This window comes from Zingiber officinale, chromosome 6A (assembly GCF_018446385.1).
Source record: "Zingiber officinale cultivar Zhangliang chromosome 6A, Zo_v1.1, whole genome shotgun sequence".
Lineage (NCBI taxonomy): Eukaryota > Viridiplantae > Streptophyta > Magnoliopsida > Zingiberales > Zingiberaceae > Zingiber > Zingiber officinale.
This window is the reverse complement of record NC_055997.1, coordinates 102,899,953-102,926,475: the sequence shown is the minus strand read 5'-3', so window position 1 is coordinate 102,926,475 and position 26,523 is coordinate 102,899,953. Positions and strand designations below refer to the sequence as shown.

At 34.0% G+C, this 26,523-nt stretch overlaps 1 protein-coding gene across 1 annotated transcript; it reads right to left on the bottom strand.

Moving 5' to 3' along the window:
* Positions 1–1,214: 1,214 nt before the first annotated feature.
* Positions 1,215–25,909, bottom strand: LOC121997201. The gene is made up of 7 exons (XM_042551492.1): positions 25,791–25,909; positions 23,886–24,531; positions 23,213–23,811; positions 4,902–5,022; positions 4,289–4,348; positions 3,236–4,207; positions 1,215–3,027 (listed from the first exon to the last, which is right to left on the bottom strand). Exons 2-7 carry the CDS (start codon positions 24,420–24,422, stop codon positions 2,038–2,040), a joined length of 3,279 nt encoding a protein of 1,092 aa, XP_042407426.1. The 5' UTR covers positions 24,423–24,531; positions 25,791–25,909; the 3' UTR covers positions 1,215–2,037.
* Between the last annotated feature and the right edge of the window lie 614 nt (positions 25,910–26,523).

The window sequence follows — 26,523 nt, the reverse complement described above, 5'->3', positions numbered from 1 at the left end:
AAAGAGAGTGTGATAGAAGAGAGCATGATGAGAGATAAAATATGATGTGAGAGAAATTATGATGGGAGAGGATGAAGAGATAGAAAATGTAATGAGAAAAAATGAGGGGAGAGAGAGTGTGTGATGAGAGAGATTGAGGTGAGAGAAAGTATGATGAGAGAGAAAGTGTGATGAGAGAGAAATGTGATGAGAAAAAAAGTGAATAGTGAGTGTGATGGGAGAGATGATGAGAGAGAAAGTATGATGAGAGAGAAAGTGTGTTGAGGAAAAAAAAGGAGCGAGTGTGATAAGAGAGATTGAGGAGAGAGAAAGTGTGATGAAAAAAAAAAAGAAAAGAGAGTGTGATGGGAGAGATTGAGGAGAGAGAAAGTATGATGAAAAAAAGAAGTAAGAGAGTGTGATGGAAGAGATTGAGGAGAGAGAAAGTATGATGAGAGAGAAAGTATAATGAGAAAAAAGAGGAAAGAGAGTGTGATAGGAGAGAGAAAATGTGTGATAAAATGATGAGAAAGAACAAGGAGAGAGAAGTGATATGAAGAAAAAATAAATAAATAAATTTTGATATTTGATATTAAGGGAGAAAATTTTAGTTTTAGGCCAAGGGTATTTTTGGAATAAGAGAATATTTTGATTGATGAAAATAGGATAATGACTCATTGAAGGGGAGGTACATGGGAATGAGTTATTATCCAGTTTCAAGGATTCATTCCCTTATTTCTATTCCTATTCCTATAATCCAAACATTAACAATGACAATCAATGATTCTCATTCTCATTCCCCACTCCTATTCCCCTAAATCAAACGCCCCCTAAAAAAACAATTAAATTTATTAAGATGGTAGAATGAAAAAAACACGGTAAAAAATACCTTTGATAAATTAAAAAAAATATAGCAATTTGCATGGTCTAAATAGATATGGAAGGAATAATTTTGACAAATTATAGGAGCATGGGTTTTCTATATTTTTTTTATTCACCTAAAAGTTTCTCCCCTCGCTAAATTCACTATATTTTTTATTTTAAAAAAAATCCGAGGGTGAGAAACTTTTACAAACTTTTGATAAACAAATATGATTTTAAATAAAGTATAGACCCAAACTTTAACTAAAATATAATAACCACTCCTGAAAAATAATGACGAAAATAAAAATATTGAAAAATCACAGCAAAAGGCATCATCAGAAAAACAGATTGGGAGTTTTTTTTTTATTATTAATAACTTATAAAGATCAATTTTGATAAACACCAATATCAAGGGCACTTCTTTGATAAAATGCTCATAATAAAATGTACCGAATTTACACCCTTTAAAACACCACCTGGGGAACAGATAATATACTCAAGGAAAATGGGATGATTGAACACCAGTAACTAAACACCTATGTGCTTGCCATCATTTTTTTCCTTATGAGTGCTCCATAATTTACCAGATAAGCCTGCCCTACAGTTCGTAGTCAAACCACTGATCAAATATTAGAATCCTCCAATCAATATTCCTGTAGCCATGCCTGTCATCAGTTCCATCACAAGACAAGATTTCCACTTGCTAGTTATCACATCAAAGGTTCTAGTTATCCATAACATAGTGGCATTGCAGAGTTGTACACTAATTGCCTTACCTACTAGATATAAAGAGCTTATAAAGTACTGCAAGTATGGGACACTGCTAAAACAACCTAATCTGCAATTTGTTGCAAAGAGTTCTTTTCAATGCAATCATAATCCATGGATGCAATTCTTTTGCACTGAAGCAGCGCAAAAGGAGCCTCTGAAATAACATCGAAGGAAACATACTAAATCATCCTCAAAGAGATCCCTGGCATAACATCTAAAGACATTTACTAAGGTTTTAAGCACAACACACATCTGCACAAGTTAGAACCTCAATTTTAATCAGCTACATATACTTGTGAATCTCTTTTCAGTGCTTGTCTGGTTTGCTTTTCATGCGAAGTTGTAGTTGAGGCTACATATGCATGCAAAATTCTTATGATGCTCAACTCTGGAGTCTTTCTGATAACAAATCTGATTTGAAGACTAAAGTCGAGTATTTCTAAACCAAGGAGTAGTATTTGTTGCTCCCTTGTCACTTGTGCTAGTCTGATAGCTGGATAAAATAGTTGCATTTTGTGCTAAGGGAGACCTTTGAATGGAATGATTGAAACCAAGAGTTGCTCTTGAATGCAATGGTGCAACAGGATCATGGCTAAGACTGGAAGGAGGTCGTGATCCACTCAGGTGACTATGAGGAAGAATCGGGCCTCTTGGAGAACCTAAAGATGTTGGGGATGGAGAAGCAATCAATGGGCGATGCCTCGAGAACTCTGACTTCCAGTTATTCACAGGGGAGGGCAGATTGATGGTGGCAGTCGTTTGAGTTTGATCAACTTGTACCTGATCTGGGGGATACCACTCAGGCATGTCATCATCGCTTTCATCCCAGCGATGTCTTCTTGAAAAAATGCTATTGGATATTGAACCCACTGATGAATTATGAGCATGGGAACACAGTTGGCCATGCGATAGTGACGACTTCATCACAACCTTGTTATCCAAAATAGGCTTTTGCAAGTTTGTTTCAATAGGACTTCCTTGATAATTTTTTATCATGTTGTCTGGGAAAGTTGCAAGCTGCCGTTTCTGAATAACTTCAACTGACTGCATTGTAGTCGATCCAAGAAGAGTGGGGGTCTTGCCCAAATCCCTTGGGGATTGCTTAGTAAATGGAACAGCATCTGAGTTGCAATTTGTGAACCATGAAAACCTGTTTACAGGCTTATCAAGGCCAGCACATGCTGAACTAAAGTCAAACTCTGGTAGATCATCAACGTCAACGGAGCTAGCAGAGACATTTGGAGCTTGTGTCAGTGATTGTGGTGGACCAAGTGCTAGTGGACGTGGTCCAGGCAAAGGCAAAAGAGGTGGTCCAGGCGGAACATAACTTGACTCGTTACCCAAGGATGACTTTCTTGGTTCAGAAACAAATTCAGAAGGAATTTCAGAGCTGCTGAAACCTACATTAGTTTCCTGCAAGAACATGAATAAGAACAACTCATATAAAGGTGATAATCTATTTGGTTCAGATTCACTCAGGAGGAATTTCAGAATGTATTAGAGATTTACTACACTAGTGTTCTGCTCAAGGATTAGTCAGAAGTACACAGTTACCGACACACATGAATAAGAAAAACAGAAGTTGAAATAAACAAAACCTGTGTGAATACATTAAACAAACCTTAGTGACGGAACTAGTTGATTGGATGATTCTTTCAGAGAGATCTGAAGGCAAGGAAGCTGATCCAAGAAGAGTGGTTTGTGTCATTGTAGGCCTCGTTGCCGGGTTGTTGGACCCTTTGATATGCATCATACATCTTTCTGGTTTTGAAACAGTTTCCATTAGATTCTCTCGAGAGCTTGTGCAAGGCCTCTGAGCTGTTTGTGGTTGAAGAGGAGGTATTGGTGCAGTTGATTGTATAAAATGATCAAGAAAGCTACTGAGGGCATTCAGGTTTTCATCGCAAATAGTATTTCTCTGGTGATTTTCTGTGATCACTTGAGTTGGTTGCATAGGAACCTGCCGTACTGGTTCTGAATCAGGAACACTTTTTGCTTCTGCAGCATGTAACAGAGGGTTCCTCAAGCTTCCCTTTGGCATCATTTCAACATTCTGTGGAGAGATTTGAACTGGAGCAATAGGAGAGTTATATGGTAGCGTTGCTGCAATCTGACCATTACTAGTTGTTTTAAGACTATTAGATAACTCTACTCCAGAGTCATCAAGCTTGTTTTTGGTACTCGTATGACTTGCAATGTCAATGTTACTATACTTAACTTCAGATAAGTAATGGAGTGGCATGCCATCAGCTTCTGTTGCGCTTAGTGGAGCTTGCTTACTATTTCCATTCTGCTTATCTGACCCATCATTTGTTGAAATCTCTTCAGAAGAGTGAGGTTGCTTTTGCACTAAAGATGTCAATTTCCTATCCAATGCTTTAATAGTGGAGGTCGAGGTTTGACAACCTCTGCGCCAAACAACACAACCAATTAAAGAATTTGGAACTTCTACAACTGCATTCATTCCTTTGAAGAAGCCAAATTTAGCAAGTATAGTTATTATGGTATCGCTTCGAGGGCAAACATAAAGATCGATGCCAGGACAGATCTGTGCAAACCCTACCCTCTTACTCTCTTTATAATCGTTGGCTATCTGCAACCATATATTCAATTTTGAGGTACCAAGTACTGGCCTAGACTAAACATCAAATTTAAATGAAGGACTCATCATTACCTCCTCCATACCTTTCAGCCCAGACAGGGATGACCCAGTTTTCCAGCAAAGGGAAATCACCTAACATACATGAAATATTAAAAAAAACACACACAAAAAATCTAGCAGTAGCTTTATCCTAAATTAACTATTTAGAAGATCTCTGAAGCCCTAGATTAATATCAAGGACCATGACAGAAGACCGTACTGTTTAATTCTTGTTGTGCCTAATTGCTTCACGCATGGTCTTCAAAAGTTATGAAAGAGCTACAGAATATTTACATAACAAACCTCCCTGTGAAGTCAATTTTCTTTTATACATAGAATAACTAATCACACGATGATCAGCACATGTTTGATAAGCATCTTAGTTCTTCACTCAGTTCACCGATCACTCTAATGCAATAGGCTAGATAATCTGGCTAAGTTTGTTTCAAAGCAAATGAAAATATGCATGCATTCACATTGTGTATTCCAATAAATATTGCGTGATTTTGAAATCAATAACTATGTCAATATGAATCTATCATAGGCATGTATATTAAACAAAGCAAATTTGTTGTTCCAAAATCAGCTATATTATTCCAAACTCCAATCAGTGTTGTGCAACCGATTGGTCAGAAAAATACCATACCATTAAAGCACGTGTTCGAGAACGAGGAAGTTCCTGAATGAATTTTTCAAATGCATGTAGTCTAACTTTTCCTTTAATTTCAATGAGATCAGACCACTTTATATCTTGAGCCTTCTCGCCACTGAAAAAATAAAAATTGAACATAGAAAAATGCCAAGGAAAAGAAACAAGGAATACTTTGCAAATGTATTTTATATAAAAGAAGATTCATTCTCCACTTAAATTTTCCTTGAAAGTAAATAGCATGTATTAAGAATGGAGTCTGCAAAAGTGGTAAACATGCAATAATTTTTTTATAAATGTAATTTTAAAGGGACTTAAGGAAAGTTCTATAACAGCACAGCTATGTTATATAGAGCTGAATGTTGGACTATAACTCGAGCACATAAACAGAAAATGAGAGTTGCAAAAATGAGGATGTTAAGATCGTTGTGTGGACATATGAGGATAGACAAAATAAGAAATGAGAGTATTAGAGAAAAAGTCAGAGTTGCATCTATTGAGGGAAAACTCCGAGAGACACATTTAAGATGGTACGGGCATGTACTTAGATGACCAATAAATAGTCCAAATAGGCAATGTGAAACTATGACAAACACGCATCTCAAACGAGGAAGACCAAAAAAGATTTGATTGACAACAATAAAACAAGATAAAATTTATTTAAGTATAGATGATGATATAGTAGGAGATAGAGCTTAATGGCATAAAAAGATTCATATTGCCGACCTCACCTAGTGGGATAAGGCTTGGTTATTGTTGTTGTTGTTGTGATTTTAGAGGGACTTGGTTGAAAAAGTAAATCAGATAAAGGAATAACTACCGTTTCAGCACGTATATAAACAGGTAGATTTAGTTCTTATGGTTTCTATAAGCATAGCTCAAAAAAGCATGCAATATGTAAATCTTTGGGCGCACAATATTTTAAATGCCTTTTAAGTACTACTCAAGAGTCAAGATATGAGTTTTTTTTTTTTAGAGGTTACAGTGACAGTATGTAATGCTTGAGAATGATTAAAGATCAAATTAAAAATACCAAATTATTAGCATCCCAATTAATTATAATTTAGTTAGGTATACTGTGCATCTACCCATCTCTACAACCCAATCAAATGACATAACCAGAACTATAAATACTAAATTTGATGTGGTTCATGTGCCAAAAAGCATAGAGTTATTTTGAAACACGCTTGATATCCAAAGTAAAATGACATTTGTTGCAGGATTTGAGTTTTTTTATTATTTTTATTGTTGTACCATACAAATTTTGTCCCTAGACTTGATGTGTTTTTGATTGAATTGAAATTTTACAAATGCTCATGCACAATTTAATTTGACTTGTATTCTTTAATTATCAGAATACCGGCTTACAGCAGTTTCTACGCATTGTATATTTGATAAGGATTGGCACTTATTTCCATGTATGAGCAACAAACTCAGTGCTACCTTTTCATAGCTCATCAGTATCTAACCTTAAGAGTATGCTACTACAGGAGCCATGAGCCCTACTGGTGAAGTAGCAGATATTCAAGCACTAGAGATACTTGCTCATTAAACTTCACATAACTTCCATGATCAGGGGATCAAATGGCAAGAAGTAGGGTTGTAGAAAACAGTGTACTTGCAAGTAGTTGGTTTCTACCCATAAACTTGTACCTTCTATGATCCATGTCAATATGTTGTAGGTGCAAGCTACAAGTGACAGGAGAGAACCATTAAGCGTCAAAAAAAAAACTCTTTAAACTTCTATTTCACATGCCTCCAAAGTGATAAGAGAAAAAATTTCCAACTTGATGAAAATAGAAAGACCGTCTAGAAATAACTCAGCAAGAAAATAAACTAGTTAGTTATCTAAATTTTAATTTCATTTTGTTTACTTTAGTTGTTCCATTACTTTATTAAAGTTAGGTCCATTTTTGCCCATTTTATAACATAGTTTTATTGCAATATGTTTTAAAAGAGACATCCTCTCATTGTTTTCATCATATAGTTAATAGTAGAATCTTCATTCTCCAAATGTTCTCTCTTGCAAGATTGGCAACTGAGATACGCAACCTTGTAAATTGCTGATTGAGACTCAAGGAGAGCTAACACTATGTAAAGTGATATTAGAGCCCAACTTTATTTTCAATTCAGGATTTATATCGACAATCATCTTCCTATGTGGCTGAAAAAATACACCCCATGTTCCTACTGCTTTGCTCCGTGACTCCTGTCAAGTAAGCCAATTCCTCGTAAGAAGGAAAAAATTCTGCTACTTTCCCATTCACGCCTTTCCTCCCTTCACTCCCACCCTCACTGCACCATGCAAACCTCTTCCATACTCAGCCCACCCTACCCTGTTCTCTCCCCCTAGTCCACCCTTATCCTCTCTCCACTGGGCATATATCCTCCCCAACATTCTCATCTCTTATTCCACCTAAGGAACTAACCCACCATAGCCACACTCTTACTCCCCTCTTCTGCCTTAAAAGCTAGCTCACCCTATCCATTGTTTCCAACCAGAAAAATCATCCATAAACCTTCCGAACATATTATTTAATTGGTTGACTAACACAAGATTATTTTAACTCATATGACATGACCTACCCAACCCTACCTAGTGGGGTAAGGCTCGATTGTTGTTGTATATGACATGACCTACCACTAATGAAATTCATACAAGATGTTCAAACCACCTAGCATACACAGGATTGAGATGAGATATAGATAAAAAAGAAAGTATATTTTAAGTATTTCAAGAATCAATTCTTTCACATATGGATAAATTAGAAATAGTGATCCTTAAGTGTCATAGAATAATAAAGTAAATTTGAGGAGTTTTATATGGTCGTGCCATTAGGGAAGAAGCTGCATAAATTTAAGGAACTATTGTTTATGCTTTGACTTGCTAGGGTGAAGTCTAGTGAGTGACCATTCTCTATTTAGAAATTAAAAATTTTTCATTCATGATCCCCTAACATCTTTCTCTAGACCATTGAAATTACACAACCCTATCGGTAACCATTCATCCTAGATGTATCATCCAACAAGCCATAAGAGTTAGAATCATAGCTTATCAACAGACCCTAACTTCAAACCCTTGAGTGATTGACCACAACATTCTATGCTTTTATTATCATAGTAAGTTCACATAGCATCCACCCATATCAGATCTTAACTATAGAATATGAACCTGAATCGAAAAAAGACAAAAACAATCTAGAGAGCAAGCGGTTTTCCCTAGATGAACCATAAAAAATCAAAAGATGAGGTACAAGTTATGAATCTTCAAGTGGAATGCTGCATATTATCTAAATTCGTGATATAAAAACCTATGAAATATGCACATTTACTTTCTATACATTCAGGAGAGGTGCGGGATAAAACGAGCAAGGTTGTCATAGAAAGTAAAAAATTGGACTAATGAACTCTACCATTAGACACTAAGATATGCCCCTCACTAGAACTTTGAACATATAAAGTTGCATGGGTTGATCAAACATCCATATGAATTGTACACACCCATATGAAACGTAGAAAGGTACTTGGCGTCCATTAAAATGGAAAGAAAGAATACAACTATAAGAAATGGATAAGGTTTTCTGATAATTTTAGATTGTATCGTTCTAAGTTGACAATAGGTGTTTGAACTTTCTATAACCTACTATGGATGGAAAAAAGTCCTACCTATTAAAACAGCAACCCACAAAAACTAGTAAATAAAGCAAAAGCCTAAGCCATAAAACATAGAAAACCATTCAACAACGAAGAAAATCACTCAACAATGCAAACAATCTCTTTGCCTCTTTAGTGTTATTCTCTAGGTAGCTCAGGAGATAAAGTTGGCCTACTAATTCACCAAACAACCATTCCCTAAAATCAAATAACTTATGAAGGAATTTCAAGGGTTTACTCTACAAGAACAATATAATGATTTGCCTCCTTTATGAATTGTCAGCTTTGCAAATGCCAAACCTCCCCTACTTCTTAAGAATCCAAATAAATCAAGCTAAACATAAATAGACAAATAACAGGACATTTGAAAATATACTTTATTTGGCAAAGCATAATCCCTTGCACTATTCAAGAACTATAATGCATTTATGATGGTTAATGCATTAACCATCATGCCATCAACAAAACCACTCTAAATTTATTTTAAGAAAGATAATTGTGAGAACCCTCAATCACTCACATTTTGGTGAAGGCAAGTTTCGGACCAAAAACCTTGGCAACAATTTCAAAGGCCCTTACTAATTAAGCTAATTGGCACCCTCCAAAAAGATAGCTATTAGATTTCTCAAACACATATTTGTTTGAAGGTGGTTTTTGAACATAAGACCTTACCACTCTCGATCATAGAGTTTTAATATTTAATGACATTAAATTGATTTACTAAAATCAAAATACACTATCAATAATTAAAATAAGAATTGCTGATGAAGAGAAAATTATACTTAGAACATAATATTATGTATGGATGGCTATATTTGTTGGATTTTCGAATGCCCCAAGCACATTAATGAGAATATCAAGGCTCTAACTTTTACAACAACAACAACTAAGCCTTTTCCCACTAGGTGAGGTCGGCTGTATGAATCTTTTACGTCATTGAGCTCTATCTCCTATTATATCATCATCTATATTTAAATAAATTTTATCTTGTTTTATTATTACTAATCAAGTCTTTTTTGGTCTTCCTCTTCCTCGTTTGATATGCATGTTTATCATAGTTTCAAATCGCCTAACTGGAGCATTTATTGGTAGTGTAAATATATGTTCGTACTATCTTAAACGTGTCTCTCGGAGTTTTTCCTCAATAGATGCAACTCCGACTTTCTCTCTAATGCTCTCATTTCTTATTTTGTCCATCCTCGTATGTCCACACATCCACCTTAGCATCCTCATCTCTGCAACTCTCATCTTTTGCTCATGTGCTCGAGTTATAGCTCAACATTAAGCACCATATAACATAACAGGTCTAACTGTGGTTTTTATAAAACTTACCTTTAAGTTTAAGAGGTACTTTACGGTCACATAAAACACTCGACGCTCCCCTCCATTTCACTCATCCTGTCTGTATTCTATGTAAGACATCTCTCTCAATTCCTCCATCGTTTTGCAAAAATGATCCTAAATATTTAAATCTTTCGCTTCCGGGCAACCCGTCCTCTCCTATCTTAACAATTGTTTCATTACTTCTAATATTGCTAAACTTAAATTCCATATATTCTGTCTTTAATCTACTAAGCTTAAAACCTTTCCCTTCTAGTGTTTCCCTCCAAGATTCTAGTTTAGCGTTTATTCTTTCACGTGTTTCATCTACCAAAATAATATCATCTGCAAACAACATACACCACGGTACTGTGTATTGAATGTACGCAGTGAGTTCGTCCATAATTAGTGCAAAAAGATAGGGACTTAGAGCTGATCTTTAATGCAACCCTATCTTTATTGGAAATGCTTCAGTTACTCCGCCTTACATCCTCATAATATCCTTAATTAGTTCAATATATGTTACGTTAATACCTCTCTTTTCTAAAATTCTCCATATAATTTCTCTTGGGACTCTATCATAAGCTTTTTCTAAGTCAATGAATACCATGTGTAGATCTTGTTTTTGCTCCCGATATTTTTCAATTAATTGTCTAAGAAGATGTATAGCTTCTATTGTCGACCTTACAGGCATGAACCCAAATTGATTTTCTGTCACTGTGGTCTCCTTCCTTAATCTTTTTTCTATTACTTTTTCCAAAAGTTTCATAGTATAACTCATTAGTTTAATACCCCTATAGTTTGCACAATTTTGTATTATCTCCCTTGTTCTTATATAAGGGAACTAGAGTACTTATCCTCCATTGATCAGGTATTTTTTTCGTTTTCAATATCATGTTAAATAATTTTTAAGCACTAAGTCCCTATCTTTGGCCACACCTAAATTATAAACCTTTTAATGTTATATGTGATGCATTAGATGTAGAGGGGAGTAGGGGAGGGGGGATCCTAAATCAAGAAGGTCAATGAATCTTTAGTAAAAAAAAATCAACTAAAACATTTACTAGCAATAAGTTTTTGCATTATTGTTGATGCTTTTTAAGATATTAGAAGTACTATTATTATAAAATGAGTTTGTCTTGTTTCGATCACAAAGCACTAAGCTTTATCTAATTGCATGTGTCAAAAATTCTAGGTGGATTAAATTACTTCTGTGATATACTTTCTCATGAAGCATCACCTAGACAAGAGAATAAATCCATTGACAAACTCCTTGGAGTTGTTTCCATTTATAGAGGACAAGCACAAGTCAAGTCATACGATTTGAACACAAGATGACTGCACTATTGTCTAGACTTTAGGAAAATATTCTAGGGGATGTAAGTAAGAGAGGCAATTTGCATTGTCATGTTAACCATGTTATAAATATGTCATGTCATTTGGATCAATAAAAAATTATAAAACTAAAATTAAATATTTTATAAAATAATTTTGTAACATTAACTAAGGTTATCAAACAATATGTTAAAATGTCATAGAAGTTATCAACATTTTTTATATGAATAATACTTATAATGAGCCCATTCATGTAAACTCAATTATATATCGAGGTTGTGTCATGTCACTTGCAGGCTTAATCTTTATTAAACTTGTTTCAGGTTGGGTTGGTCATGTTATCCAGATGTGTCTAATATTTTCGACTATAGATGAGTTAAAGGGTTGCTACAACTAGATAGATTATGCAATCAACAATCTTTACCTATTCTCATACTTGAGATACCAAAACCTACTACACAAAATACAGGATTTTACATGCCAAAATATATTCCCTATGAGCTTAAAAAAAATTTAGCATGAACTTTGTTTTAGGATGTCTAAAACTAGTCAGTCACTTTCATTTTGGTGATCATGAATTGGCTTTCCAAAGTTATTCTCTTTCATATAAAAATTTAAAAGATTCATTGCATTCATTTTATGAAATACTGTCAAGTTAGATGGTTATTACTTTAAAATCCTATGAAAAAAAAATGAAACACCTGACCAAAGTTCTCATTTTCCTTTCACCCACAAATTGATGTCGAAGTTGAGAGTGTCAACATTTTCATGTGCAACTTCTTTACATGTCTAATTGGCAAAAAATCCTAAAACTTAAAAATATTATGTCGTTTACCAAATTACTTGCAACAACCTTATAAATAGATCTTTTAATGGTGCTTATTTGAAGTTTCATGGATACCTAACTCATGAATTATTGATTTGACATTTTTCATTTATTTTTTCTCATTAATCTCAATCTTTATCCTTAACATATTTGACACATATATGTACCAATATTAGGAAAAAAAATAGCACTGAGTAATGCAACTCATAGGTGCATGCTAATGGACGTCATAACATAGGAGATTATATTATTGAGTTCAAATTTCTAATGCTTTTCTAAAAATCCCTTAAAGAAACAAAATGTTGCTCTCAAGTCTCTTTCATATTATGAGAAAAATTCAATTAGATGCTTATTTTCTCTCAAGTCTACTAAGGAAGTTATGTTCATTAACTTTCCTATAAATTGCACTCCTTCAACTCCCGTGCATAAATTCCCGGCGGGTACGTGCGCTTTGAGAAACAACTCCTCTCACCCCTAGCCACTTGACGGTCGGCTATATGCTGACCTTGTGATTTATCTTCCTTGACATAACTTAAGGATAGGTTGTGAGGGGCACCTAGGGTGAGCGTAATCACCTTTTACTCCAATAATTGACTACTCGAAGGACTCCTATTTAACAATTGATTTGCACTTTTGTTGGTCATCAAAAGACTAGATGATGATAGTTATTACAGACATAAGTGTCAAGTTCTTTTTGGTAGGGGAGGAAAGTGCAAAAAAAAAAAAAACTTCCTGGTCCAATAAAATAAATTACTTCATGATATTATTATACTCCTTTTACCTTTTCCTATAAATTTACACTATTTTTTGCTTGTTAATGAGACAAATTATGTATTTAATTCTTTCAACCTGTCAAATAAATTTCCTCATAACTTTAATCATTCAGTCAATATGAAGTTGTCTCTCCAAATAATTTCCTATATTGGGAGCTGAGGCACACTGAATTGCTCGTGTTGCATCAAAACAATTTCAGAAAACTGGATAAATAATTTCCCCCACTGCATGTAAATTGACATTGTTATCCCAATCACTTGGATATCTTTTAAACATAATAAGTTTCTTTGGTCTTGATACTTCACACTTGCAAGTGTAATTGATTTAATTTGCCCAAGTAATAGGATTACCATTTTTCTGTTTGGACAAAGTAATATGATGTCAACATAAAGCCCTATTTTTTTCTTTATAAAAGGGTTAAATTGATGAATATATCTTTAACTTTTAGGATCTTAACAAATTCAGTCTAAATTCAGTCTAAACTTCTGTCTCCTAATTCTAAACATGATTTTTTTTAATTTATGACAATTGTAGCCATCAATTAATTAATTTATGTCGTTTGCAAAGCAAAGTAAGGCTGCGTACAATAAACCCTTCCCTGGATCCTGCATTGGCGGAAGCTTCGTACACCAGACTACCTTTTTTTATATACTCTATTTGTTGACTTGGAGCGTTCAAATGACTACACGCAAATCAGAAGTCCTAAAATAGACATGCAATGAGTCCCTTGAAAACTATATCATCTGAATATATGAAAATGATCAATCTGAACTCATTTACCAAAGATTACATATCACCCTTGTTGCATGGGAATATTAGTCATATGAGCCCTCCAAGTTATATTTTCAGAAAAATCAAATGGACTGATTGGTTGCTCTGATTACAAATTAGAAAGTTTATATGATTATGAAAATTATAAATTCCACCTATATTTGTAAAATCAAAAAGTTCAAATAATACTTACTAATGTATATTTTAAATTAAATTATAGAAAAATTTACCCAAAATGTAAACATAAAAGTTTAATAAAAGCATTTAATTGGATTACAAATGTGCTTCCATTTGTACTCATTCAAAAAATTACAATTGCAACTAGCAACTAATCTTTATATTTTAATTGAACATTTGTATAGTATTGGAACTTAGCTTTTGCACATTGTTGTAACCAAAAGCATAACAAGAACAACTTGAATTTCATTAGGAGTCGTTGATGACTTGACATCATTTAAACAAGTTTACAAATCTTGTTGACTTCAAGTTGACTGGAAAAGGTTTTTTCCTTTTTGTTTGCAAGGATTCTTGCACATAACTTGTACAGTCAGAGAAGCCATAAACTCTTTTTATACTCAAATAAATCAGAGAAGGATGTAAGTCATGAACTCATACGAGTGTTGGATAAGTCAAAGGTGACTCTTGTTTGCTTCTTCCAAAAATATTTGAAGTGTCAGGTAATACTTTTTCCAAAATTTCTTCTTGCCTTTTAATGTTTGACTTGATAGTAATGGAGGTTGTTCTCGTTATGTAATTTTTTTTTTTTTTACTTTGGCAGTATGCTAAATTTTTCAGGTGAACATGACAGATGCATGACAGAGAGATTAGTCTTTTTGTAGTAACTATTAGGTCTTTGAAACATAATTCTAACACCACAATGAATTCAACCTGATATAAGTTCTTGGTTTCTCATAGCACCTTCCTAGGGGCTATGGGAAACATGAATTCAACAATTAGGGGTAATTGTTGAACTTCTCTATGCTATAACTGTTTGATGGCAGCTTGCTATGAAGGTCGAGCAGAAGAAATTTAAGGTCCTAATCTCTGAAACTGATCAATTCTTATTTCTCAATCATATTTGATTTAAGTTCTCAACTACTCACTCATTAAAACATTACACACATAGGGCAATTCAAAGATTAACCTGCATTAGTTCATGCTTATTAAGAGAATTAACTATTAATACATAAGACATAGGTATTGACACATTCCCATTCCACATCATGGTAATCCTTGATTAGGACCACTTGTTTAATTATTGAAGTCCTTTCAGGTAACAAACTCTCCAATTAAACAATTGTGACTTCGTGGGTTTCACAGATCCTTGAAATACATTGAGAACCTTTCAAGTTGAAATGAATTGAAATAATAGGATGAGATTAATTGTATGTTTGTCTTGAAATCTCACACTTTTCCATTTCTTGATTCAATAGAGGTTCAGTCTCATCTGAAAAATGAGTTGGAGTTCAGGATGGCATTGTTTAGAAACAGATTGTCTCTTCCATTCACCACTCCAGTATAACCTATAAATGACTCAGAAACCTGCCAGTAAAAGTTTTATTGTTTGTAGTGTGCACTAACTCAAACTACTTGAGTCAAAGTGAATTCGTCATTGCACATTTGCACCATAATCTAAAGGTTATAAGGGAGTGTTTCATATGGTTGAATAGAATTGAATGGAAAGGGAATGAGAATAGAAATAGAATGGAATAAAACTAGCAATGATTCATTCTATTCTGTTATTTGGTTGTAATATGGAACGATATAATTAATAGAAGGATAAATTCTATCATTGACTCATTTGGTTTGTTTAATTCTTCTTGTGAATTTGATCTACTTGGTCAAATCTATCTTCCATTAGCCCAAATTGCCATGTCTGCCCAACATGCTTGGCTCTCGCTTGAACCATCCAAGCTTCTTCGCTTAGTCGTTCTGCACGGCACATCTGGCTCGTTGGATTCATCAAATCTGTCTAGTCTGCCAAATTTGAGTCAATCAGCTCATTTTGGCTCATCCAGCTCACTCATTTTATTTATATTTATTTTTGTTTTGAAATAATAGTTCAATGAGTAGAACCATATTTGATTTATGGTTTCACGAGCTAGAATTATAATTTAACCCTGAAGATTATGTGTATCAAGCTTAAATCATGAACCATTGCATGAAAAGAAGGAAAAATACAAGTGGAACTCAACAGATTTTAAACTGAATTCCGTGATATCATGTTGAGGTTTGATTTAGTGACCGCTTACCTCAAAGCCGTAACGTGCTAGGAAAGAGCAAAATTATATGTTTATAATTGCCATGATCATGATCTTACAAGTATAAATATCTAAACGTGAAGTCCAGTCTAAAATAATTTCTATTTCTGAGTTTTTATTTCATTTGATAAACTGAGTTACATGACATCAATACCACGACCTTTTGAGTCATCAAGTTTTCAAGCTTTAAATCTAAAATTTTTTAGAAATTTGAATCAAAGGTTTAAATGATTGATTGACATGGTGATTTCGAATGCACTAGCATTTTAGCTATAAGCTACAACTAAGATAATGAACTACCAAAAGAACATAAGAAATCTGACACTAGGCAACCTGATAACTTAGTGGAGTTCCATTGGCCTGCATTGATTATACCGAATCTAAATTATTTAAGCAATTACATCTCAATAGTCTCAACAAAGAAAAATATGTTCAAGATTAGAATTGGAACTATTTGTTTTAAATGTTCAATGCCAATTTTTTATGGAATGAAAACTACTGGTTGAGGAATTCCCTTCTCGTATAAACCACCTCACTTCAGATGCTTCTGAACTATAACATGCCAACTTACAGTTGGATAGCCTAACAACCAGGATTAGCAAACAGTTTATTACAAAAATTTATATGCACTCACTGGTTAATTGAACAATTCCCACTGGCTTGTGATGCAATAGATTTGTAATCTAGCATGTGTACAAGGAATTTCCAGAGTATTGAGTTGAATCAATTTTGAAATCTTCACTTTAACTGGACTCAATTGCCTTACAAAAAGTTCAGTTTTCAGTCAAACAGTTATTTGTTTGGTCCAGAGAAGAACAGGCCAATTTATCAAACCATACTCAAATGCATCTTTTGTAAGACAAAAATTTATTTAGTTCTTGTACATTGTGTCATCCAACTCTTCAATTCCTTCATAGGTTTACTTAGCTAAGCTGACTAAGTGATTAGAAGATCATTTTCAAGATGGACTACTTAAAAAATTTGATTTACATTTAGGTAAACTATTAGTATATAAACATTCCTAATAATGCAAATGTCATACATTACTTTGTCTGAGCTAAAACTCAACTGACCCAAGAATCATTTTGCATGTCTTTAAGGAGAAAAAAGGTGCTGGAAATGTTGGAGACATCTATGTTTTTGTAAAGAACATCTAATAGTTTATTTGAGTTGGAGGTATTGATTCTTGAATCAATAGACTTATATTTAACAAATAGATGTAGGACATGCTGTGGAAGCTCGCAAGCATTTTGTTCTTGTACATTGTGTCATCCAATTCTTCAATTCCTTCATAGGTTTGCTTAGCTAAGCTGATTAAGTGATTAGAACATCATTTTCAAGATGGACTACTTAAAAAAGTTGATTTACGTTTAGGTAAAACTATTAGTATATATCCATTCCTAATGCAAATGCCATATATCGCTTTGTCCAAGCTAAAACTCAACTGAACTAAGAATCATTTTTCATGTCTTTAAGGAGAAATAAGGTCCTGGAAATGTTGGAGACATCTATGTTTTTGTAAAGAACATCTAATAGTTTATTTGAGTTGGAGATATTGATTCTAAAATCAATAGAATTATATTTAACATATAGATGTAGGACATGCTGTGGAAGCTCGCAAGCATTTTCAAACAACAAATTGGTTTAAAATGAACAGAAAATGTAAACATAGATGAGCCAAATAGGCCACCAAAGTTGAAGGTAAAGCTGTATTTGAAGACAATGCGGGGGGTTAATAAGTTAGACTATTGTATAAGCACATAACATGGATCATCCTTGAAGTAATCTTGTGGAGGTTCGATGTTGAAGAGGCAAGTAGATTGTGGAGAATAGGGAAAGACAACCTTGATAAGGAGGCCTCTTTTAGCTTGAGGTATCCTTCAATTATTTTGACCCTTAATATGCTTTGCAGACCATGACTTCTGCTAAGAAATTTTGTTTCGTTGTTTAGTGTGAGGGCTCAAAACTACATATTCAGAATCAACTTCTTCACGAATTGGCAAATATTTAAAGATGACAATATACTGATACATAGAGACAGCACGAGCTGCTATTAAAACAATATTACTCTGACAATGAGAGGAGCTACGTAGGGATTGGATTAATTTGGTTTGAGGGTGTATATAAAAGATGAAAAGATAATAGATGATGAAACGGAAAAACAAAAAACATGAAAATAATAAAGGCTAGTTACAAGTCATCTACTTTGACTAAGCCTAAGCTTCAAGTTGTCCCTTTAGTTTCATTTTGTAGCATTTAATTTAATACATCTTTAAAACAAAGAAAGTAGTAGTCTTGATGCAAAGAAGGATAATTTTGCATGATAAAATGATCTTTTCTATATCTCCCTCGTCTAATCTTCTACACTGTCCCTTACACAGGAAATTGTTTTCAATTTTTTAATTTATTTTTTTTTTCAAATGTTTTATTTACCTTATCCAACTCTTTTCATGATGAACCAGTCATGGTCAGTCACAATCCCGGATAAAGGAGGAGGATCAGCGTTAAAACTAAGGCAAATGTTCAATGAATTAATCTATTAAACTATTGCGCTAATGCAAAGTTGTTCCTCGGAAAGAACATATTAAAAGATCCAACTATAACGTCTCGGCAAAGACTATTACATCTCCACAACTCGGGTGTAGTGCTAAATATGCAAGAGTTCGTATTGCAAGGTCTGACTATAACGTATCGGCAAGGACTGCTACATCTCTATGTGAACTTAGATGTTGTGTTAAGATAGGAGATGACGAGTTATCTCGAATTGAGAGCTTTAAGTACTTAAGATCATTTTTTGCAAATTGATAAAAAGATTGAGAGAAATATCTTAGAATACAAGCTGGATGATTGAAATGGAGGAGAATGTCGAGTGTTTTATGTGATCGTAAAGTACCTCTAAAACTTAAAGGGAAGTTCTATAAAACGACGATTAGACTTGTTATATTATATGGCTCTAAATGTTAGGCTATGACTCGCGCACAAGATCAGAAAATGAGAGTTGCAGAGATGAAGATATTAAAATGGATGTGTAGACAAACGAGGATTGGATGTGTAGACAAACAAGGATGGATAGAATAAGAAATGCGAGCATTAGAAAAAAAGTTAGAGTTGTATCTATTGAGGAAAAACTTTGATAGGCACGTTTAAGATAATACAGACATATACTTAGACGACTAATAAATGCTCTAGTTAAGTAATGTGAAACTATAACAAAAACGCACATAAACTATGATAAATACGAACATCAAACGAGGAAGACAAAAAAAAACTTGATTAGCAACAATAAAATAAGATAAAATTTATTTAAATATAGATGATATAGTAGTAGATAGAGCCCAATGGCATAAAATGATCCATATAACCAACCCCTACTAGTGGGATAAGGTTTAGTTGTTGTTATTATTTTATTTACCTTATCCAAGAAGCTAAGGATGCAACTGGTAGCATTTCTTGAAATTCATTTAGAGGCAAAGTAAATTAATATAAATCTTTAAATTCAAAAGTAAAGGTTTAATTTCTTCTATTATGTTTATATGTGGTCATCTCATGAACATGGTAGTCATAGTGAGTCAGAGTAGTCACTAGTGAGTGAAGGCATAATAATCTACTTGCTGTTGAATTTGTTTTTTTTTTTCAATTATCTTTTCTGCGAACTTTACTCTTTCCATGAGAGTTAAGGCAATAGATTATATCGTTGTTAAATTTGTCCTGCTCCACTCAGGTAAATGCCTAGAGTAGAGCCTAGAACGTTAGGCCATGTGTTAGGAATGAGTGCCTAACTAGCGCCATGTGTTAGGAGTGAATGCAGACCTCAACACCTTAAAGGGCCTAACTATCGCCATTTGAGTTGGAGTGAGCGCCTACTCTGAAAATGTTCAGTACAAGATTTAGATATGTTGCTTAATTTCTAAAATATCAGAACTTGGTTTCTCTCAAGCAAAGCTTCATGGGATTTGGAGTTGGCACCTACCTTGAAAGGGTTTAGTGCCATTTGTGGCCCATTTTGGACTTTGGCATGATCTGTCATAATTGTTGAATCACACACGACCTTATTTGGCATTAAGATCTAGCTCAAAAAAGTCCGAGGCAATGCCAATCTCAATTGAAAAGTAAGTACATCAAATTAATAAGCGTAACTTTCCCTATTACTACAGCCAGCTAAAGAGCATTGAAAGATTCCTATTTTGGGTCCGCTAAAAGAATGAAAACCAATCTAGAATTAGTTTAGAAACTATCCGTCAACATTGTTTAGTGATTCTGCTGACTGCTTCTAAGCCATCTTCTTAGACTATTATCTCATTGAACCATTTCTATCAATAAAATTTAGGATCCTGATTCAAGGAATTCCCAATTCGAGAAATAAGAAATTTAAAATATTTCTTCTGACTCTTTCAAATTCGATGAATATTGATCAATTATATATTTCATTGTAGTACATGATGCAGAGTATCATTTCATTTGATTCCTTTGAAATCCATAGTTGACGTTGTGATTGTTCAAGTTAATTATAAGTTAGTTTATAATTGATTTAGGCTAATTGTATGATTCACAGTTAGTTTATATGAATGCTTTGTGACATAAGCCTAGTCAACAAGGTTACAAATTACAATCTGAATTTGGCAAGTTGCCTAAGCAACCATAATCCCAATTAGAGTCTAAACCCTTGAACACCTTGTTCTTTAGTAGGATCTTAAACTTGGCAACCTTAATTTGGTAAATCTACTCAGTTTTTATAAGTTGACATTCACTGGATGCAAATCATCTTTTCATACCTACCATCAAAAAAGACTCCCCATCATTAGAATCTGTTTTTGCCTCCAAATATCAGAACTCTTAATTCTTTAATTGTCAATTAACTCAAAGCTGTCAATCTCCAATGTAGGAGTAGAATTTGCTTTTGAAGTTTCCAGGGTAAGCAAATTCAATCAGCAAAAGCTGCTTGACACTATTTCCTGCCTGAACATCCAGGAAGCCGGAAAGGAATCATAGAGCAGCAGGTTGAATAGTAAAAGAAGATGGTATCAAATGAAACAAGGTTTAGAATCCACAGTTAACCAAGGAAAGAAAGATGGGTGCCTTGAGCTTCTTTCTTGTCTGATCTTAGATTTAGATTCAAACTCTTAGGAGTAGGTCATTTACAATAGTTATCCTTTCTGCAATTACTTCCTTTAACAGATCCACCCTAAGGTGCTCTCTCTATCTCCACACTATAGGACAGAAAGGTTCTCTCTTCTTAGGTGTTGGTTTTCACTTTCCCAGGACAAAAGAACAAGGATTTATATGACTGGCCCTTGTGGTGCTTTGGTTTTGGGATATGCATTAAACTTTTTACTAAGAAAAAACTTCCTTAAGAAATTCTATATAAAAATTTCTAGGAACTTATTTGATGATAGATGGGACGTTTGGTACCCTTTTCTCGCCATATAGCTCAAATTTATCCAAAAGATTGGGGTTTTCAATTGGTAGATATGTCATCCATTGGCACAGATGTCTACACTTGTAAAATAATTCTTAGAGTGAGATATAAAAAGGATTGAGATCCCTTCGGTAAAGTTTCATTTCTTCTTAACCTTTATTGAAGCCATGAAAAAGATAATGCATTCACCTGTAATGAGTATCAAAGTTGCCACAATGTTGATTATCATATTCGTGGCCATGTCTTATCATTTTCAGGATGTTTATCATCCACATTTATGAAGGCATTATTTGGCATACATATTGGTTTCATTGTCTCTGCTGTAACTAGCTATAATCATTTGTATGTACCTTTGAGTTCTAACAATGAACTTTACCCATGATGACAAAGATATAACAAACAAAAAAGTAACACGTGTGATAAAATCTATTTCACATCTCTTTCCTCCAAAAGCTGTCAAACTGTTCTGACTAGATTTTCAATATATATCAGATAGCAACCATAGGTTAGCACAATTATTAATCATAGTTTGCTTTTACTTGACTTATATGAAATGTTCTCTCCTGGGAGATTCTCATTTCTCTCTCAATCAACTAAGTTAATATTTACTTGGTAGCTTCCATTTTATTACTTAACATTGGCCCTTTGACCTGTAGCCATTATTTTAGAAAATTTAAGCTGCTCAATTCAATCTACATCTTCATAGCAACTAAGATTTATCTTCTTGTCCTTACAGTTGTAGAAAGCTGACAACAATCAGGATATAACAAAACTATGATTCTGCAATAATGTTGTGTGTATCATACTGCAGCTTCCTGGGTTACATATTCATTAGATTTTTGCTGGCTTGAAAGTTACATGCATTACAAAGTGTTTCTTCACCTTTCTTAGACACCCTTGTTACAAACACTGGGGGATTTATTCTTTATGGCAGCATCAACAGATGCATATTGATCGTATTCTAGTTAGGCATCCCATATTCAAGTGGAAGTGCACTTTATTATTGATTTATTATTGAAACAAAATAGAAAGAAGTGAAAATACATAGGCAAACATTTATAGATTTTTTGGCTACCAACTACATCTCAGCATATTGATAATTGCCATATTGTTATAGAAATATAAAAACCAGCAAAATAGTCCACAGTTTGCTTTTCATGTTCACAACTAATCTTCTGTGGATCATTAAATGGATCTCTTATAAAATAGTCCACACAATTATATACAATGATCGCATATGGATAGAGAAGGTCTTGTAACATACAAGAAACGTGGTCAATTTCATATGGCCCTTAGAGGGGAACAGATGCGGATGCGCTATCTAAAGGCACAGGTATTTTAAAAGACTTGTATCAATGTCAAAGTTATTTTATGATTTTTCTTTATATGATGTATAACAATTTTCCATATCACATATGGCTTAGGAAAAATTAATTGAGAAATTTAAAGCATATATTGATTGATTCAATATATAAAATCCTAATGAAGTCAGTTCAAAAAGCTAGATAACTGGATTACCCTTAAAAAAAATGTCCTAATGACTTCTGTTTGGTCCTTTTGCATGAATACAAAATGTGTTTTGATCCGAGGGAACAGGGATAACAATTGGTCATGAACTTGGTCAGATGATGATGTTAATATGTCCCACTAAGATTGGTAAAAGTGAATCTTCTCTTTACCCAAACTAAAGATTATCTAATTTCTAAATGCTCGCAAATAACAGATTATGAGATTGACTTGCCATTGATTGATCGCTGGAAACAAAGGCCAGAATAAATCAGCTCTGTGAAGGTTTGGAAACCAAACAGTGTTGTCTGAAACCAGGTAATGCTGAATAGGGAGTAAACAGAAAAAAAAAAAATATCCTGGAATTGAATTAAAATGCTGGGAGTGCACATATATGTATAAGCAGATTCAAGTGCACAGGAAGACCAAGTTTTTAAGTAGGAACCTTTTAAAGAAGGCAACTGCAGACACAGTTGTAGAATTGTTTAGCTGAAGTGACCCATCCCATAGCTTTTCAGTAGAAACTGAGGATATCTTCCCATCAACTGATTTGAGTTCATCTGAATTATTAGAAGCCAGACCATCAGAAAGCTCAACAATAGATTTTTGACTATCAAGGGTATGGTTTTCATCCTCATGTTTTGAATCAGTAGTAACCTCTGATACTCTAATTTCATCCTGAAAATCAACGGACTTTTTTGATTTTTCACTACTTAACCATGTCTTTTCACATTCAGAAGGTTTGAGTAAGTGATTCACTACTTTTTGATTTTGTCTTTCATCGCTAATATCTAAAAGGTGCCGACTATGTGCAATGCGATTCTTAAGATTTGGGTGAGAACCATGGTTAATTTTTCCTATATTAGAAGAAGTTGGCTCTTCAATACTTAATTTTCTCCTTTTGCCACTTGTCTCATCAGTAATATCAGTGTATTGACCACAGTAATTCCCTTCAAGTAGTCCTCCTTTGAAATCCTTGGCAACAACTTTTCCATTTGAATCAAAATAGTTGTTAACCATTGCCATTTTATGCGTTTCAACAGTCTGCATAGAAGGGCAAATAAAGAAATAAGCATGTAACTGTTTGGAAAATTATAGATGAGATAGTCATTACTCACCGTTGTACATGATTCCTGATCAGCCACACATTGATTAGTGCTGTTTACACATGGACTAAAGTGTCCACTATTCTTTCCTGTATAAGAATTGGTGTCACTTGATTCCACCCAATTGGGGATAACATCAGCAGAACTTCTTGAATCATATGAATCGGAGACTAGTGAAGCAAACGTATTAGTCGTCAAACTGTGAATTGGGTGGCTTCTGGAGTGAAATTGAGCATATGCGGGTCTCGAAGAAACAAATTCACTGTTAAAAGGAAATCCCTTAGGAGCAACTAATGGAGGTGTGATTGCAGGAAGTGGAAGATTTGCATGGGTACATGGTACATGTCCATAAATATCATTCAGTTGCCCTGAATGGGATACAATATTTTGTATCTTATAATCAGGAAATGTATCTGTGCCTTTTCGTTTTTTGGGTTCTTCAGACAGAAATTCTGATCCCAAACCAGGTTTGAAAGTTGACGGGTTTGACTTCATAAGAGAAATGTCAGAGCTAACAATTTTTTTGTCCATCCTTTGATCATACAACATGAAGTCATTCTATCTTTCAAACTTTCAAAAACAGGACAAGAGCTTTAAGGTTATCCTTTAGAAACCATCATAATATATGCCAGCAAATGCTGAAGAAATTGCAAATTTCCTGGATTTTGAAAATTAAAAAAAAAATTAAGCATCAAAACTTAATCGTCATAATCATTATATATATAATATGCTGTAAGGACAAAATTAGATGGTAAAAAGCATTATCACCAAGGTGAAGAAATATCAACCATCAGATAAATAAGAAACTGAAAAGGGCATTACAAGAGAATTTCCAATCTAGTACCATTAACAGTGGCAGTGAAACACAAAATTTAGTAGAATCCTTGGCCATGATTCTTTAGAAGATAAGTTGACAATAGTAAGAACCATAGAGTATAAAAATTTGAGTAATAGCTGACTGCTGAACAATCTTTTCTATTGCAGATTCCAGTTTAAGCTAATAAAAGAAAACAGTCAGGCTTATATTACTGATGCATTTACTATCAAGAACCTAACAAAACAGTTCAGCTTCTCCTATTATCCCCAGGACACAGTATTTTGTAATACAGAGATTTGCTTAGCATGGTATAGTGCAATTTCTTATCAGTCACGCATAAGGCAGCCAGAAGTTATGAATATAGTGATCTGTTTGGGATGGAACAGTGAAATTAGAAAAGGAATTAAGATAAAATTTTGTTAGAAAACGTATATTTTAGGTCATATTTCTTTCTTTATTTAATCTTTTTTCGTGAAAATATCTAATGTTTACCAATAACCAATGGCCTTTCCCTTAAGATAGTTACAAGCCACGTGCAGTATTTTACATTCTAATCCCCATTATCCATTGACATACACAAGTTGAAATCAGAGGGCTTCTATGTTACAATTTTTTCCAAATTTTGAGTCAATAAGGATTTGGATAATCTAGTAATTCAAAAAGATATTCAGCCCGTCACAATCCTTCGCTTAAATAACTCACTCATTGGAACCAGGATGTGTTCTTTTCTCTCGATCAATGCAATCTCAACATGCATGCAATGCTACGAGATCAAGATTGGGAGACCTCGTGATTCCTTAGTCCTGATGTAGCTATATTAACTAAACTTCTACTATTACTCGTCAGGGATTATGGAAAACCCCAAAGAAGCCCAAGATGGTACACGTTTAGGCCACTCGTTACCGATAACTATCAGATCCCTAACCGAATCGACAGGGTTCAGCCAATTTTTACAGAATAATAGGGAAAGTAAGAAAGAAGAACACAAACAAAACAAAAACAGCATGAAGAAAAGGAAACGAACGAGATGATTAGACCGAAGGAAATTTCAATGATTACAGGAGAGAGCAGTCACCGAAACGACGTGACAGGAGGAATACCTGGACAATCGCCGTCGTTGTGGTGCCGCCGCCGACGTGAGCCAGAGAAGATGGATGGGAACTCCAGTAGGGCAAAGGACACTGGAGTCACCTGACTTCTTTAATTTGTAAGCCTATTTTTCTTTTTCCACGTAATAATTCATAATAAAGGATTGGCAACTTCTCTAAACAGTCCCAAACTTCTAAAAATTCCATTCAGAAACTTTAGTTTTTTATTTTAATACTAAAAGCTCCATAGAGTTTATAATTTAACTTTGAAAATTGGGACTCCAAATAAGGATAGCAATTTTCCCCGCATGCACATATCTTGGTAAGTCACATCTTCATCCATCGTATAGATGGAACGATATGATAAATCTGGGATATTAATTACTGGACAATCCGTTATGATCATAATATTTTTAAATTTATTTTGATGATTGATAAAAAAAATTTATAGAATCAGATCGATGATCTCTAAATTAATCCTAAATATCTAATGCTTGCTAAAAATATATAGATGAAACAAATATCTAATGCTTGCTACAAAATATATAGATGAAATCAAATGTCAGTGTGTAAAAGTTGTGCTTCAAATTTGTTTGGTGCGTTTTCCAAGAAAGAACTCGTATACTTCTCAAATTTTATATATATATATATATATATATATTAGTTAAAACTATTTGATCTGAGTACTCAAAGAGAATAAACAAAATACAAATATGAACACAATGTGTAATGCTAAGACAAGCAA

Coding starts and splice junctions, on each gene's coding strand:
- LOC121997201 (XM_042551492.1), bottom strand. CDS start 24,422: ATGTTGTATGATCAAAGGATGGACAAAAAAATTGTTAGCTCTGACATT. Junction 23,812..23,885: donor ATCAGGAATCATGTACAACG/GTGAGTAATGAC, acceptor CCTTCTATGCAG/ACTGTTGAAACGCATAAAAT. Junction 3,028..3,235: donor CAACTAGTTCCGTCACTAAG/GTTTGTTTAATG, acceptor ATGTTCTTGCAG/GAAACTAATGTAGGTTTCAG.